At 33.1% G+C, this 18,096-nt stretch overlaps 1 protein-coding gene across 22 annotated transcripts in view; it reads left to right on the top strand.

The window, feature by feature from the left end:
- Window positions 1-18,096, top strand: part of Stxbp5l (syntaxin binding protein 5L) — a 588,968-nt gene that overhangs the window by 433,845 nt on the left and 137,027 nt on the right. For all 22 annotated transcript variants that reach the window (XM_087209125.1, XM_087209139.1, XM_087209148.1 and 19 more), the window contains 4 exons: window positions 201-241; window positions 4,323-4,540; window positions 6,403-6,575; window positions 9,286-9,411. In XM_087209125.1, the coding sequence (XP_087065251.1) occupies window positions 201-241; window positions 4,323-4,540; window positions 6,403-6,575; window positions 9,286-9,411 (558 nt within the window). The remainder of the gene's footprint in view (window positions 1-200; window positions 242-4,322; window positions 4,541-6,402; window positions 6,576-9,285; window positions 9,412-18,096) is intronic.

Raw genomic sequence — 18,096 nt, forward strand, 5'->3', positions numbered from 1 at the left:
AATTGGTCTTTTTATAATCTTCAAATTTTAGGGTATTAAGGAACAAGCCAGTGTTTTAAGTTTTAAAATGTTTTATCATACATTAGTTTTCATTAGAGTGGTATTTTTGAATCAAAATTAAAAACATTAACTCAAGTTTTATACATTTTGGAGTGATTTTTTATTCGATGTACTTTAATACTAATCTGTTTTTCATCTAGTCATGCAGATGGATCAATAAAATTTTGGGATGCTTCTGCAAGTAAGTTTAAAGTTTATCCCTGTAAACAATCAACACTTGGGTAATGTTGAGTCATGGCCATCCATTACATTTTAGTTTTGGCAGTTAATATTTTATTTTGATAAATGTATTGCTATTACAAATTCCATATCTCATATTGTTAAACCAGTTTAAAGTTTCTTTTTTGTACTTATCTTCTGTAATATAGAACAAACAAGACAAAGTCTGTCTGTCAGCAACCCATTTTGTCTTCAAGATGTGGTATGTCAGAAATAGTACTAGACTTTGTCAAATTAACAGTGTTCAAGGAATTTTCTTTGCCTCCTAGCTATGCAGTCTTCAACAAATGCTTTTATCGCTATAATCTTGACTTTTCTTCTCACTCACCTAAGTCATGTGAAGATCAAAAGAAATTATTTGATAGCAAAAAATTCTTATTACATTTTAAAGAATTATTTAATTTATGGAATAAATAAGTATTCTTCTCAATGTTGAAGGACACACAAAAATAATTAAATCTTCCTTATACCCATAAATGTTTTCAGAAGATTTAACAGTCACTAGAAAAAGAAATGCACATCTGTCACTACCAGGCAAACAATATGATAAGAATTCTAAATGTAATACAATAAAAATTCTATTTATTTTCAGAAATAGTATTTGGACTCAGAAAGGATATTTTAATAGTCTAAGTGTGAGTTTAGTTAAAGATTTTAACAATGGGAAGAGAACAAGTTAGCAACAACACTAAATTTCTGAAGATATATAACTGGGAAGATGAAGTGAACTCTTTTGTAAATAAGGAATACAAGAGAGTTTTGAACTTTATAGAAATACCAGAAATTTCAAATAAAAATGTCCAGCAGGTAGACAGAACAATTGGGAATGGAAACTAATGAAGAAACAATACAAAAGTGATATTTGAAGCTATGGAAGTGAATAGTTTCTGAGGGAGACTATAATAAACAGAAAAGCAGAAGAAAAGATTGACTTTTTTAAAAAATTGACTCTCGATGATACTCTTCTATCACAAGTTAGGGTCCTCAGCAATCAAGAAAAACTTCAACATGAGAAAAAGATTTAAAGGCTTAGAATCTAAGGCCCCTTTCCTGACCTTATATATTAGTCTCTGTTTTTGCTGGCCAAAATACCTGACCTATACAGCTTAAAGGAGAAAAGCTTATTTTGGCACATTTTTAGAAGTTTTGGTCCAGGTTGGGCTGGCTCCAGTGTAGAAGCATCACGGCAGAAGAGAATAGCAGAGGAAAACTGCTCACCTCATAGCAGCCAGTGGGAAGGAGTCAGAGAAGAGGCTGGGCACAAGACATACCCTTCAAAGGCACCCTCCCCCAGACTTCCTTCCTTCTGCTGGGCCTACCTCCTAGTAATCCATTCAACTATGAATACATCAATGGATTAGTCCACTGATGAGGTGAGTGCCCTCATGATTCAGTCACTTCTGAACCAGTGAGCATTTGGGGGATATTTCAAATCAAACCATAACAAGTTTCATCTATTAAAGAGTAAATGATTAAGAAACTCAAAAAAGCAACAGATTTTCTTTTGATGGATCTCTGCATACAAATATAAGCTTGTTTCTAGAACAAAATTAACGCATACTGATATCATTGTTATTTTCCCACCACCTCAGAGTCACTTCTTTCTTCTAAAGTATGAGAGGACACTTTAACAATTCTAATTATTGGAGTGCAAGGGCTGGAGATTTAGCTCAGTGGTTCCGCTGCCTGCTTTGCAAGCACAAGGTCCTGAGTTTGATCCCTGGTACCAAAAAAAAAAAAAAAAGCCATCTAATTATTGGAATATACAAAACCCCTTAGGATGCATAACAATGTTTTAAGAAGCTAATTTTTAATTAACACAATGTTTTATCACATTCACAACATAAATTGCAAAGAATGGCCCTGCCTTTAATTCAATTACAAGGGCACATCTTCAATATAATGAATGTCACTAAAGAACCCCAGTTGCTAATTTTGTGAAACAATGTCTAAGAAATGAAAAGTTGAATTTATAGTATGTATTAGTTTTCTAATGCTAGTAATAGATTATCACAATTTAACAATTGAAACAAAACCTCTTTATTACCTTATAGTTCCTATGTGCTAGAAATCTCATTACTTCCTAACTGAATCCTTTGCTCAGAGTCTCACAAGAGTATATTCAAAATATTGACTGAGTTTGCAGTTTCCTTTGAGGCTCAGAGGTCTCTTTCAAGCTCATATGTAGTTGCTAGCAAACTTAATTTTCTCGCATCTTTAGAACCCATGGTGGCTTACTGCTTCAAGGCCAGTACAAAAGTTATGTTTCCCTTTAGAGAGCACCCTAATCCCTTTTTTAGAGGGCTCACCTAATTATAACAAGCCTATTAAGCATAATCTCTATATTGATTAACTCAGTCACCTAATTAGGGTTCTTAATTATTATGCAAAATCTTTTTGTCATTGTTATGTAACATGCAAAGGCATCCCATATGACCGCAGAAGTCCAACTATTGCACTTAATACAATGTCTTGCCCATTTAAGAGCTATTTTAGTTTGACATAATTTCAGGCTTTCAGAAAAAATTAGGGGAAAAAAGGCACTGTAAAACATATAGCTTTCAACCAGATTCCCCAAATTTCAATATGTACTACATTTGTTTCCCTCTCTTGTTTTCTCTCCCTTACCCTCTCTCTCTTCCTCCTCTCTCTCTCTCCATCCCCCTCCCTCTCCCTCTTCTCTTGTCTTCTCCTTCCTCCCTCACCCTCCTATCATATTTCCTTTCCTTTATCTTCCCTAGTCTTTCCTCCCTTCTCCTGATAGTCTCTCACACCAATGTGAACACATATGCACAAAATATGTACATGTAGACATAGTTTTTTAAGCCATTTGAGAATGAGTTACAGGCACAGATATAATGTTCCTTTAATACTTTATATTAACTACTTCAATGTATATATCCTACAATCAAGAGTACTCATATACAACCTAAACATAGTTATCAAAACCAGGAGATTGTTAATACAAAACTGTTTTCTAAATCTCCAGATCTTATTTAGCTTTTGCCAATTGTCTCAGTAATATTTTTTATAACAAAAGAAAATCTAGGATGATTTATTGTATTTAGTCATTATATCCAATGACTTTTTAAAATTCTAGAACAATTCTGAATATTTCATGTCATTGCCATTTTTTAGGAATTCAGGTCAGTTATTTTGTAGAATCACCTTCAATTTTGGGTTTCACTAATGCTTCTGATGATTAAATTTAGTTTTTGAACTTTTGGCAAGAACTGATTTTTGAAACTTTTCTCAAACAGTGTTTATAGAATCAGAACTCCTTTGTAGGGGAGTTAGTGTAATCATGATCTCAAATGGAAAAAATACTACCCCAAATTAATATTCTTGAAAACAGTTCACAAACTTAGTTTTTGTTGTTTTTGTTGTTGCTGTTGTTGTTGTTTTTGGTACCAGGGATCGAACTCAGGACCTTGCACTTGTGAGGCAAGCACGGTACCACTGAGCTAAATCTCTGGCCCACAAACTCAGTTTTATAAGACTTTTTCTCACCTTTTCTTCACACAGCCAATCAGAATAGATCTTTATTAAAAGAATTATTCTTGGCTCCCAATATTGTTAGCTGGTAAATTACAATGTTTCTTATCCAAAGGAGTGTCTAAAATTTTTTTGAGAGAAGTTAACCTGAGGATAGTGTCACAGACCTATCAATCAAAGGAGTACATTATGAAAAAACATTGAGGGATCTCCCCTAGGACAGAATCATGTCATATTTCTATTGTATACTTTCTGAGCCCCAGTGTTTCCATCAAACAAGAACAAAAATATAGGACTTTTCTCAAGATCACATGAGGAAATAAATACATATTCAATGGCATATATGTTCAATAATTGTTTATTTTTTCTTTCTAGTCTTCATCTCAGTACTATACTGAAATAAGACCATGATATTAAGTGATTACTAGTTCCATGTATTCTTCTGTACTTGTGTTTTACTTTTGTGGTCTAAAAAATACATTGAGAAAGTTTTAACAACATCTAAACATTAGTTCAAATTAGAAGATAACTGTTTCAGTGTCTCATAGCAACTCTGCAGATGCTGTACAAACTAAAAACTTCAAAAGTCTTTGAAAAACAAAAGGTGGGAGAAGGCAAACAGTCGTGTGAAATGGTAGAAGATGATCCATATGCCATTCAGATGATTTATTGGTGTCCAGAGAGCAGAATATTTTGTATATCAGGAGTCTCTGCATATGTCATTATTTATAAATTCAGCAGACATGAAGTTACAACAGAAATAGTGGTAAGTTATTTAAAATTTAATTTTTACACTTACAGATAAAAGAAACCAATTATAGATTTGGGCCACTAATTGGTATGGTTTTAAGCCAACAAAAATGCAGTATATGGCCAGTGATATAATTCATAGGATTTTAAATTATTATTGTAACAATACATATATTAAAAATGGTTTGGTTTAACATGAGATGAACAATTCTCTATTAAAACTTAGTATTTTCTGTCAATGTCAAAATGAGCTTGCTGTTTTAAGTTAATCTTGCTACAAGTTAAACATTTTTTTCATTTTTCTCTTTGATATATACAAGATTTTTCTATCCCTTTTATATTGCATCTTTGTGGCCAAAATGACTCAATTTCTTCTGAATACTGATTGCTAATATTAGAAGTTTAGCATTTATAATTATTTATTCACTTTTATAACAAAGGAAATTATAGAATATATTTTGAAATATGTGTGCATTATGGAATGTACCTACACTTACATACATATATATGTACCAGTTGTATATAATTGTTGATTTATGTATGTCACATTAGCACAAGTTTTGTTCTGTATTTATATTTTAAGCTTAACTGGTTTTTGTTTTCTAGTCAATTAATTGTTTTAAGTGATTATTTCTCAGCTACAATAAGGTTACTTTTAATTATTGTTTTATAGCAATGTGGATAATTATTCTATTCGAACCTATTACCAGAAGATAAAGGTTCATTACTAGCCTTTGTGTATTTTTACTTCAACAGCTAAAATCAGCATCACCCTTTTACAGTACATCAGAACCCCAAGCTTTGAAGTCAGTTATAACTAGGTTTTAATTCTACCTTTACCATTGAATGCCGTGTGACTATGAGCAACTCAAAAGGCTGCTAGCTAGTAGCAGAATCTGGATATCATTCACTTTCATCACCTACATAATTTTCTGGGTAAATGGAAAATAAAAGTAAACTACAAATACTAATATCAATTTCATAAGGTTTTATGCTGATTATATAAAGACATTATTAGCATGGTGCCTAAGTATAGTAAATGTTCGATAATTGATAATCATTGCCACTAGAGTTACACAGAATTACATAGTTTTAATGTTGTTATGGCAATCACCTTGGCAATATTGCTATATTAAACACCCCTTATCATCATTTTTTTGTAAGCAGCTATTTTCAATTCTAAAAATATACATTTTACATTGTGGAACAAATATTTGTTATAAAATCACTTTTAATTAAAGTATTTAATGCATGTATAGGCATTATTTTTATACATTTTTAGTTTTAGAAAAGGCTTGGGGTCACCTTTTTATTTCTATATAAATCAACTCAATAATATCATTATTCATTAAGTAGTTCTGATCAAGGCAATGAAATTAAACAAGTAAAAACTAAGTAAACAAAACAAAGAACAAAAAAATGTGAAATTTTCTTGGAAAAATTTTCTAAATTAGTGCAAAGCCAAGATTCAATGAGTTGAGTTTTTTTAAGTAAAAGACTTTGAACAGATAATACAAACTTGTACATACAGTTTCATTTCTTTCATTGGAATAGTAATGATCAGTTCTTTAAATCTTTTTATTTTATCATATATCAAATTATAGCTTATACTGTATCTTAAGGAATATTTAGCATGTATAAACTTTACTGGTATTTTCTTATAACTGTAAAGAATTAAAAATTTGTCTTTTGTGATTGCCATTGAGTATTCCATATAATTGACAATTTAATTCAGTTTGACATACTTCTCAACATTAATATAAGTTCAAATTGAATTTACTAATCAGAAAAAATTGTGAATAATTACTGAAAAGTTATCAGATATATTAATGTATTTGTTTTTATGATGTAGATTAAATTAAAACTTGATTTTTTAAGTCATTAGAGGTACGACTTCAGTACGATGTTGAAGATATTATTACCCCTGAACCAGAAACAAGTCCTCCGTTTCCAGATGTCTCATCCCAGCTTCCTTCTTCAAGGAGTCTTTCTGGGAGCACTAATACTGTGGCTAGTGAAGGAATAACAAAGGACAGTATTCCATGCCTGAAGTAAGGGTTCATACCAAATTTTAAAACAATTGTATATATTAATCATATAATTCTTGGACATTGTGACAAATAAAATCACTCTTCTAAGTTGTTGTCAAGAGATTTATAATAGACCAAAGGGTATTCTGGTATTTTCTTCAAACATACACAAAAAAGGCACATATCCTCATCTTTCATTTACTGATTTATATATTTCTTTCCCAGAAAGATCTAAAAGAAAACATAGCTTTTAGGGGATTTAGCTCAGTGGCACCATGTCTGCCTCACATGCACAAGGTCCTGAGTTCGATCCCCGGTACCAAAAAAAAATATTTTGTTTTTTAATTTGTTTTTAAATTAAAAAATAAAATGAAATAAAAGAAGTGACTTCATTTAGGGCTGGGGATTTAGCTCAATGTTTCCGCTGCCTGTCTCACAAGCGCAAGGTCCTGAGTTTGATCCCTGGTACCAAAAAAAGAAAGAAAGAAAGAAAAGAAAACATAGCTTTAGGGCCAGGGATTTAGCTCAGTGGGGCCACACCTGTCTTGCAAATGCAAGGTCCTGAGTTTGATTCCTGGTACCGAAAAAAAGAAAAGAGAGAGAGAAAACATAGCTGTGAAAGAATGAGAACTTTGGCAAGGCAAAAACTTGGCAACTTGCTTGGTACTTTTCAATTGAAAACATGTTTATAAAACATCTTCAGCTATCTTAGAATTAAAAACAAAACCAAGCTTACTATCTATCAGAAGTATATTCTATTAGAAAAAATTTTTCTTATATTGTTACTCATACTTTTCTTTTTTCTAACTTGCTAGTTATAGTGTTCAATGTAAACAAAGTTTAGCAACATAATCTAATAAAATCTAAAGTTAATAAAGCCCATTGTAATATCTGAATTTTTTTATGGTTTGTATTATAGGGTGTAAATTATTATTTCTACATTGTCAAAACAAACATTTCTAGCAGGAACTGGTTGGAGAAATAAGAAATTTCTCTGAATCCCATTTGAAAATATCCACATCGGCTACTTGAAATATAAATTGCTAATTTCCTCATTTCTTATGAAAAGACTAATAGAAAACTTAAAGATAAGATTGCAGCAACAGAGCATGGCTTGGTAGTGCACCCCTGTAATCTCACCACTTGCAAGGCTGAGGCAGTAGGATCATCGCAAATTCAAAGGCAGCCTGGGCTACATAGTCAATCCAAGGCCAGTGTAAACTACACAGCAAGACTATGACTCAAAAAACCACCAACCAACAGAGATTTCAGGAACAAAATCTGTATAATTAGTACTAGTACCAATCCTTAAGTTTTGTCCCCAAACAATTTTGTGAAGTTTTAAAAAATGTAAATATAAACATATTAATAGGAAAACAATCTAAAAATGGAAAAATCACCATAAAATTTTTGCTGTTATGATTTTGATACATCAGACAACTTCTCTCTTTGTTTTGCTTTGTAGTTTGGGGTGTTTTGGTACCAGGGATTGAACTCAGGACCTTGTGCTTGCGAGTCAGGCAATGGCACCACTGAACTGAATCCCTAGCCCTAGCTGTTATGATTTTATACATTTAATTGTCATTCATATCAATTTGCTTTAATTTATTTCTATTAAAATGAAAACTAGAAAAAGAACAAAAAGTTCAAGAAAGACCTGAAGATTTCTTTATTAAGAAAACCTATCATTAAAGCATGAGTCTTCTACATACCTAATGTTTTTCTATATAATAAAAAAAAAATTAAGATAAGAATGAGAGAAAAAAACACATGATGGCAACAAAGACTTGGTAGTGGAAATGAAGTAACCAGTAACAATTTTCGAACTGTAATTGAAGGATTGATTTGAAAAATATAGTGGGAATATTCTTCATAATTAATAGAACCATGGATTTTAAAATATAATACAGTCCTATACTATGTAGTTAGTGTCTAGGGACCAAGCAGCAAAACTGATCTAATATTATTCTGTGAATTATAAGTGGTTCTTGGGTTGTATATAATCCACACTACATTACTACATTTATGTCCGCATCATCTCTAGGTTGCTTTCCTTTGCTAAACTTAGATTCCTAGATACATTAAGTAATAAATAAACATTTCAACTAGCCAATTTCAGTTTTTAGCACTAATTATCAATATATGCATGTATTTGTGCAACTATTTGAATTTTTTTGCCTTTGAATGAAAAATGAGTGGTCATGAAAGGCCTCATTAAGAAGGTAAGACTTAAAGACTAACTTGAAGAAAGTGAAAGAATTAGCCAAAGATTATCAGTAGAGCAGTTTTAGAAGAAATGAATAGGGATAAAGGTATTGGAAATGTTGATCTCTTTAGACGGGTGGTCATTCTTTTTATTGTTATGCTTTATAACTTACATATATTTAACCACATAAGGAAAAATAATAGGATAATAAAAATAATCCAACAGACTGTCCGCAAAAGAAAAAAAGGAAGTGATGAAGAAAAATTGAAATTATGTACTTAACTGAAAAGTTGCTAAAAGTGGGTTGTTATATTTTGGGAAACTGGAGAACACTCTCCACCTACATGCTGCACCAATGCCCAGTGTTGCATATTTCTTTAGGATACTTCCATGTAATTTCTTAACACAAGCCAGATTAGGTAAAAGAGGACCAACTGTAGGCCATCATAAGGGCAAAATCATTAACATGCTTTTTTAAACTGCACATGATAGAAATACTTTGTATTTTTTCTTTTTTTTTTCTAGTGTGAAGACACGACCAGTGAGAATGCCTCCAGGATATCAAGCAGAACTTGTTATTCACTTGGTATGGGTAGATGGTGAACCTCCTCAACAAATTACCAGTCTTGCTGTAAGCTCAGCATATGGAATGTAAGTAATTAAACTTACTTATTGATTTGTATTATTTAATACTACTTTTTAATAATTTAGATATTTCTCTTAAAATACTTAATTGAAATCTTAAAAATTAGAAGCCTTTACTACAATTTTTTTGACTGAAAATAATATACGAAAAATGATAATTTAAACTGAAATTATACTAAATGTTCTGTCTCAAGGTCAAACATAGAATGGTGTTCCCACAGCTGATGTTAGGATGCTATTACATTTGTACTTTTTGTTTGACTGATTTTGTATTTTCTAGGTCTTTTCTTCTTATGCTTCATTATAAATATTTTCTTTTGCCTTGACTTTCATAGGCCATCAGTACTCTCCTCAACTGAGTCTAATCTAATGGTAGATCTACAATGGAGTTTAATTTTAGTTTTCTTTTTCATTTCAAATATTTTATTTGATTCTTAACACTTCCTGTTCTTTTCTTAAATTATCACACTTGTCCTTTATTTCCTTGAAAGTTTTGAATGTACTTACATTAAATACATGGGCTACTGTAAAAAAATTATTTATTTATTTATTTTAACTATATATCCTTTTATTGGTACATTTTAGGTGTACAACATAATGACATTCATCATGGGAGATATGCATCTTTACATACTCTCTTGGTTCTTATTTTTCTTCCTTCCCCTACCCTCTCTTCAACCCCTCCATCCCTCGTATTTACAGAGATTTTGTTTCCTTTGTTTCATTTTCTCCTATTCCATCTGCTTCTTTCCTTTCCCCTAACCCTATCCCTCTGTCCCTTTTCTTCCTATTTCACATTATCTATTATATCTTTTAGTTCTTATTTACACTTTCAGTTTCTCACACTAGAGAAACTATTCGGTATTTAGACATGTGTGTCCTACTTATTTCACTTCAGAGTGTTGCCTCCATTTATTGCCTCCATTTATTGCCATCCATTTAGCAATAAATGTCTCTAATTTCTCATTTTTTATGGCTGAGTAGTACTCCAATGTTTTTTCCCCACCATTAAGTTTATTGGTACATTTTAGGTATAAAATACATTTACATACATCATTGGGATCTTGTGCCATTACAGGACTATCCTGGTTCTCATTTTTCCCCCCTTCCCCTGCCCTCCCCTCACCCCCTGCAACCCTCCCCACTTGCAAAGATCCCGTTTCCATTTTTTTCCCTTTCTCATATTTTTTTGCCTCTTTCCCCTCCTCCCACCTCCCCCACCACCCTAGACCTTTACTTCCTATTACACAATATCAATTACACATTTTTAAAATTGAAATATCAAGACCTAGGAGACATTACCACAGATTTTACAGAATTTAAAAGGATATAGAAAGCATATTTCAAAAATCTGATTTGAAATAAATTTGACAACTTCTAAGAAGCACCTTGGAAGACAAATTAATGAAACTAAGTCTGGAGGAAATATAAAATTTGAATAGCACCTATTAAAGAAAGTATATTCCTAGCTTGAAACCCTACCTATATGACAACAGCAGGCTCATAAACATTTTAACTGATAAATTATATCAAACATTTAAAGCAGAAAAAAAAAAAGGAACACTTCTCCTCTCATTTTAGGAAATCAGCATTGTGCTAATCCTAAAACTGGATAAAGATAATAGAAGAAAAAAATATGAACATAGGTAGAAATGTCTTTAACAAAACAAACTATTAGAGGTCAGATCTGGCAGTATGTAGAAAGTGGTTTTATTATAGGGATGGCAGTGTTGGTTCAGCTTTAGAAGATCCACCCCCAAAAGTCATCATTTTAACAGCGGAAAGGAAAAAGCCATATGATCCTGTAACTAGTTGGAGAAAAAGTATTGGACTAAATTCTACAGCTGTTCATGGTAAAAGCTATCAGGAGACTAGAAGTAGAACAGAACCTTCTCAAAAGATTAAAGACATGTACTCCATACTTACAGCGAGAATGCCTTATATAAATGGAGAAAATACAATGCTTTCTCCTTAAGGTGGGGAACAAGGGCAGATATGCTTACTCTTTATCTGTCCATTAAACTTTGAAACCTAGGCCCAACCAAAATAGTTTGGCGATAAAATGACACAATTAGGATAGGATTGGCATAGCAGAAGCAAAATCTTTATATGTAGATGAAATGATCATCTACAGAGAAAATACTAAGAAATCTCTAGAGCCCCTAGAACTTGTACTTGAATTTAGCACGATTAGAAAACACAAGATATATATAAAAATTCAGGTCTGTGTATACGTGCTATAAATGAAGAACTGGATATTGAAATTTAAAAGTTATTTAGGAGTACAAAGGACCTAGAAAAGTTAAAAACAAAAACAAAAACAGTGTTGAAAGACGTTTAGTACCTAATTTTAAGACTTCTTCTAAAGCTACAGTAATCAAGGCAGTGTTGGTGTAAGGAAAGACATATAGATCATTGGAATAAAACAGAGAATCTAGAAATAGAACCACACATATATGGTCCACTGAGTTTTGAAAGATTATTTAACATTAGCATTTTATAGAATATAAACTCAATTCAAGAGCCAAGGAAGAGATAGTGTATTCAGCAAACGGCACTAGAACACCTGGTATCCATATATAAAAAATTAACCTCAACCCTTTTTTGCCATACATGAAAATAACTTGAAGGGATCTATGAACCTAAATAAGAAAGCCTAAAAGTATACAACTTAAAGAAGAAATTATAAGGGAAAATATTTATGAATTCAGGGTAGGCAAGAACTACCTAGGATGTAAAAAACATGATGTATAAAAGGAAAAAATTGATAAATGAGATTCCATCAAAATTTAGAACTTTAAATGACATCATTAAAATGAAAGGTAGTCCTTAAACAGACCATATTTACAATACATATAACCTATGGCCAGAATATATAAAGAATTCTTAGAGCTCATTAATAGACAACCCAATTAAAATGTAGACGTAGGAAGATGATAAATAGCCAGTATAGCACAAGGAATGGTGTGCAACTCTAGAATCAGAAAACTACTAATCAGTACAATAATAAGATTGAATTATACACTCATTAGGGAGATGAAGTTCAAAGTTTTAAAAGCCTTGTCATGACTTTTTCTTTTTGTTGGATTCACCCCCTTTGCGTTTAATTTGTCACACCCAATGGATTCATTCTGCTGGGTTTCCTGGGGTTGTGATCCTCATTGTCTTTTCCTAGGGTATTGTCTAAAAATTTTGGAGTGCCAGTTTAGTATTCATGAAGTTCCTGAGGTGCTCTTTGTCATGAAAGTATCTTATTTCTCCATCCATTTTGAAAGATAGTTTTGCAGAGTACATGAATCTGGGTTGGAGGCTGTTTTCCTTTAGGGCTTGAAATACATCACTCCAAGCTCCTCTTACCTTGAGGGTTTGCATTGAGAAGTCTGCTGTGATTCTGATGGGCTTTCCTTTGTATATGATTTGTTTCTTTTCTCTCACTGCTTGTAGAATTTTGTTCTTCTGTTGGATTTCTGGAATCCTAACTATTATATTCCTATGTGTAGATTTTTTTTGATTAAGGCTAGCTGGAGTCCTATATGCCTCACTTATCTGTATGTCAAGTTCTTTTCCCCTCCTTGAGAAGTTTTCTGCCATCACTTCTGTCAAGAGTTTTTTTATATCATCTGCACTCTCTCTTTCTTCATTGACTCCAATCAGTCTTATGTTATTCTTCTTTGCATCACCTAGCAGCTGCTGGATTGATTTCTCGTGTTCCCTTACAATTTTAAAGCAATTTTTCTTTTCCTGGTCACTAATTGCAATCTTTTCTTCTATATCTGAAATTCTATCCTCACATTGGTTCATTCTGCTGTGCAGACTTTCAATGGAGTTTTTAATCTCTTGGAAATCTGTTTGTATCTGTTTTATGGATTCCATTTGTTTCCTATGTTTGGATTCCATCATGTTCCTCAGATCCTGTATTTTTTTAATCTGTGTCCTCTCTAGATTTATTAATCATGTCTTGCACCATGAGCAAAATCTTTGCTATTATCTGAGTAATTATTTCTGATTTCATTTTTCCCAGATCCTCTTTTGTTGGCAGTTCAGAGAGTCCAGGTGGTTGAGTTTCAGATTTTTCCATCTCGTTTCCCTTTGGGGTTGCTGTAGGTGATCCAGAAGTCTTTTTGAGACTTGTTTAGATGTCTTCTCATTTCCATGGGAGGGGGTGCTTGTGGCGCCCACACGGCTCACCTTCTCTGCCCTAGGAGCCTGGGATGGAGGCGGGGAGCTTCCTTCCGGGTTCTGGGACTGGGTGCTGGGACCGGCTGAGCTTCTCTGCCCTAGGAGCCTCAGCCTCCAGGGAGCACCAGTGGTGCCTGCGCCTTCTCCCACCCCACACCTGGCCCCACGCTGCAGTGGAGACAGCGGCTGAGGTGGTCCAACCATCATGTGCTGCAGAACCAAGAAGCCTCTTTCTTTCTAACCTTAATTGAATTGAAATGAAAAGTCTGTCTTGCTGATCTGATGATGAAATGTGAAAGTGAAATGAAAGGAATGAATGAAGAACATATTTTTTTTTTCATTTTGAGAAATTATCAGGGAAATAAAGAAACATTTGGGAGAGTATTTAGGTGTTACATGTAATTACTTATAGATTCTATAGTCTGGTGAAGCTGTGGGTGATGTGAACAGAAGCTTGAGAAATGGGTGAAATGAGATGGGGGATTTGTAGGTCATATGAAATTAAAGATGATTTTTGTAATGTGACTAAAGTTATGTTCTGATAGTTTGTGCAGAATAAAATAAAATGGATGCCCTTCATGTTTTGTTGCTATTGTTAAATGTTAAGATTATATGCTATTATGTCGTGTAAATTTCTTTCGTTGGTGTAAATATGGAAATGCCACATTGGTTAGGTGCCATCATTTGTAATGCAGTGTGTCATTTGAAAAGAGATTTGAAGAAATGGATGGCTTAAAATGGGAAACCCATTTTTAAATTGTTAACAAAAACAAACTATGGCATCTTTTGTTTCACAATGAATAGTGTACTTTGGAAGCACAAAGTCCAGTCTGGTATAGTGCATTCCCTACCTCTTTCATAGGATACTTCACTGCCATTTTCTATGCACATGAAAGAAAAATAAATGTGGAAATTTCATTGTTGGAAAAAAAAGAAATGTTTTACATATTGTGCTAATATGGTACCACTAGCCATGATGAGTATTTGAAATGAAGTTAGTACAACAACTAACAGGGGCAATGGCACATGCCTGTATTTTGAAGTCATCCATAGTCACTATCTATAAAATTAAAGGAAACCAAGGAACTAAAATTTCAATTCTATTTCATTGTAATTAGGTTAAATTTAAAATAACATATATAGAATTAACATTATTTTTACATTTTGGCAAAATCAGGAAGACAACAAAAAGTTATCTTTAATCCAAAATAATGAAATCAGTCTTTTTTTTCAAAGCCTACTGGAATATTACAGTACTTTTTCTATGTAACAGTACACTACTTGTAAGCATTTTAAGTTATTTAAAAACACATGTTTACTTCTTGTATCTTAAAACTCATTTAAACCTAATTTTCTATTTTGTTACAGTTTTTAAAGAAAAACTAATTTTTGAACGTAGCACTACACTTAAAATAAATAATAAAAATATATTTTTGAAATATGTGCTACTCTTTCACTTTGTTTATATAAGTCCTTATAAACATAGTTTATAAATGAAGATTTTAAAACCCTAAAAATTGAAATTTCATTTGATCCTGGCATACCTCTCCTGGATATCTTCTCCAAAGCCTTAAAAATATAACACTGTAGTGATACATGTGTATGCATGTTTATAGTGACACAATTCAGATGACCTAAACTATGGAAACAGCCTAGATGCTCATCAATAGGCAAAATGAGAAAGAAAATAGGATATACATATATGTGGGGGGGGGGTCACATTGCCATAAATGTGAGTCATTTGGCTGCACCTTGAGACCATAATGCTAAATGAATTAAATCAGACAGAGAAGGTTAAATATCTTTTAGTTTTGCTTATATGAGAAACCTACAATATAAACAAATTAAATGGTAAAATAAATGAGAAAAAGGAAATACGGAGGAAGACATTTGAATGTGGAGGAAGGAGGCAGGAAAAGAATGGTAAGAGGGATCGAAAATCAAAATATATATATATAGCAATTCTTCAGAATAAATGTAATATATATTTCAAATATAGAACAGTAAAATTAACTTTAAAAAATAAATGTCAAATAAAAAATCACCATAGGATTTTTAGGTACCACAGACTTCCAGATCACCTACAGCAACCCCAAAGGGAAATGAGATGGAACCCTCTGATACTCAACCACCTGGACCCACTGAACTGGCAACAAAAGGGGATCTGGAAAAAATGAAATCAGAAATAATTTCTCAGACAGCAGGAGAAATTGTGCCCTTAGTGCAAGACATGATTAATAAATCTAGAGAGGAGCTCAGGAACATGATGGAATCCCAACATAAGAAACAAATGGAATCCATAAAACAGATACAAACAGATTTCCAGGAGATTAAACACTCCACTGAAAGTCTACAGAGCAGAATGAGCCAGTGTGATGACAGAATTTCAGATATAGAAGATAAGATTGCAATTAGTGACCAGGAAAAGAAAAATTGCTTCAAAATTATAAGGGAACATGAGAAATCAATCCAGCAGCTGCTAGATGATGCAAAAAAGAATAACATAAGACTGATTGGGCTCAATGAAGAAACAGGAGAGAGTGCAGATGACATAAAAAAATCTCTTCACAGGAATAATGGCAGAAACCTTCCCAAACAGGGGCAAAGAGCTGGACATACAGATAAGTGAGGCATATAGGACGCCAAATAGCCTTGATCAAAAAAAGTCTACACATAGGCATATAATTGTTAAGATTTCAGAAACACAACAGAAGAACAAAGTTCTCCAAGCAGTCAGAGAAAAGAAACAAATCACATACAAAGGAAAGCCCATCAGAATCACAGCAGACTTCTCAACACAAATCATCAAGGCAAGAAGAGCTTGGAGTGACATATTCCAAGCCCTAAAAGAAAACAGCCTCCAACCCAGACTGATGTACCCTGCAAAACTATCTTTCAAAATGGATGGAGAAATAAGATACTTTCATGACAAAGAGCACCTCAGGAACTTCATTAATACCAAACCAGCACTCCAAAGAATTTTACACAATATCCTAGGAACAGACATTGAGGATCACAACCCCAGGAAGCAAAGCAGAATGAACCCATCTGGCATGACAAGAAATTAAATGTAAAGGGGGAGAACCCAACAAGAAGAAAAAGTCATGGCAATGACAAGTCAATACGTTTCAGTTATAACCATCAACGTTAATGGTCTCAATTCACCAATCAAAAGAAATAGACTGGCAGAATGGGTCAAGAAGCAAAATCCAACAATATGCTGCATACAAGAAACACACTTCATTCAAAAGGAAACTCATAGACTCAAAGTTAAAGGGTGGAAAACAATACTGCATGAGACAGGAACCCAAGAAAAAGCAGGAGTAGCTATCCTCTTGGCAGATCAAGTAGATTTCAAACCAACACTGATTAAGAGAGATTAAGAAGGACACTACATCCTTGTAAAGGGAAGAATCCAAGAGGAAGACATGACAATTGTAAATATCTATGCACCAAACACTAGTGCACCCAACTATATAAAACAAATACTAATGGACATGAAAAGTCATATATGCACTAATACAATTGTAGTGGGGGACCTCAACACCCCACTGTCACAAATAGGTAGATCAACTAGACTAAAAATAAGTAATGAAATACTAGAACTCAATTGAACTCTTGAACAAATGAACTTAACAGATGTTTACAGAGTCTTCTACCCCACAAAATCAGAATACACATTCTTCTCAGCTGCACATGGGTCATTCTCCAAAATAGACCACATACTCACACATAGAACATGTTTAAGTAAGTGCAAAGGAACTGAAGTTATCCCCTGTACATTATCAGACCATAGTGCAATGAAATTGGAGATCCATAGCAAAAGAAACTCAAAAAATTTCACAAACACGTGGAAATTGAACAACACACTTGTGAATAACCAATGGGTCACAGAGGAAATTAAAGAAGAAATCAGACAGTTCTTTCAATTAAATGACAATGACAATACAACATATTGGAATCTATGGGACACAATGAAAGCAGTCTTACAAGAGAAATTCATAGCAGTGAATAGACATATTAAGAAAACAGAACGAGCCCAATTAAACAACCTAATGCTGAACCTCAAGCTTCTAGAAAAAGAAGAGCAGGACAACCCCAAAGCTCATACAAGGGAAGAAACTAAAGATCAGAGGAGAAATCAATGCAATGGAGACTAAGAGAATGATACAAAAAAATTAATGAAACCAAGAGTTGGTTCTTTGAAAGAATCAACAAAATTGATAAACCTTTAGTCAACCTTATCAGAAAAAGGAAAGAAAAGGCCCAAATCCATGCAATTAGAAATGAAAAGGGTGAAACTACAACAGACCCAGCAGAAATCCAGAGGATCATCAATACCTACTTCCAGAACCTATACGCCAATAAGATGGACAACACAGAAGAAATGGACAGATTCCTAGATACATATGAATTACCAAAGTTGAACGAAGAAGACCTAAAAATTCTGAACAACCCAATATCAACCAATGAAATTGAAAACATAATTAAAAACTTATCAACTAAGAAAAG

This window comes from Heterocephalus glaber, unplaced genomic scaffold, assembly GCF_053883595.1.
Source record: "Heterocephalus glaber isolate CG9 unplaced genomic scaffold, H.glaber_assembly_v1.0 deba00000122, whole genome shotgun sequence".
Taxonomy (NCBI): domain Eukaryota; kingdom Metazoa; phylum Chordata; class Mammalia; order Rodentia; family Bathyergidae; genus Heterocephalus; species Heterocephalus glaber.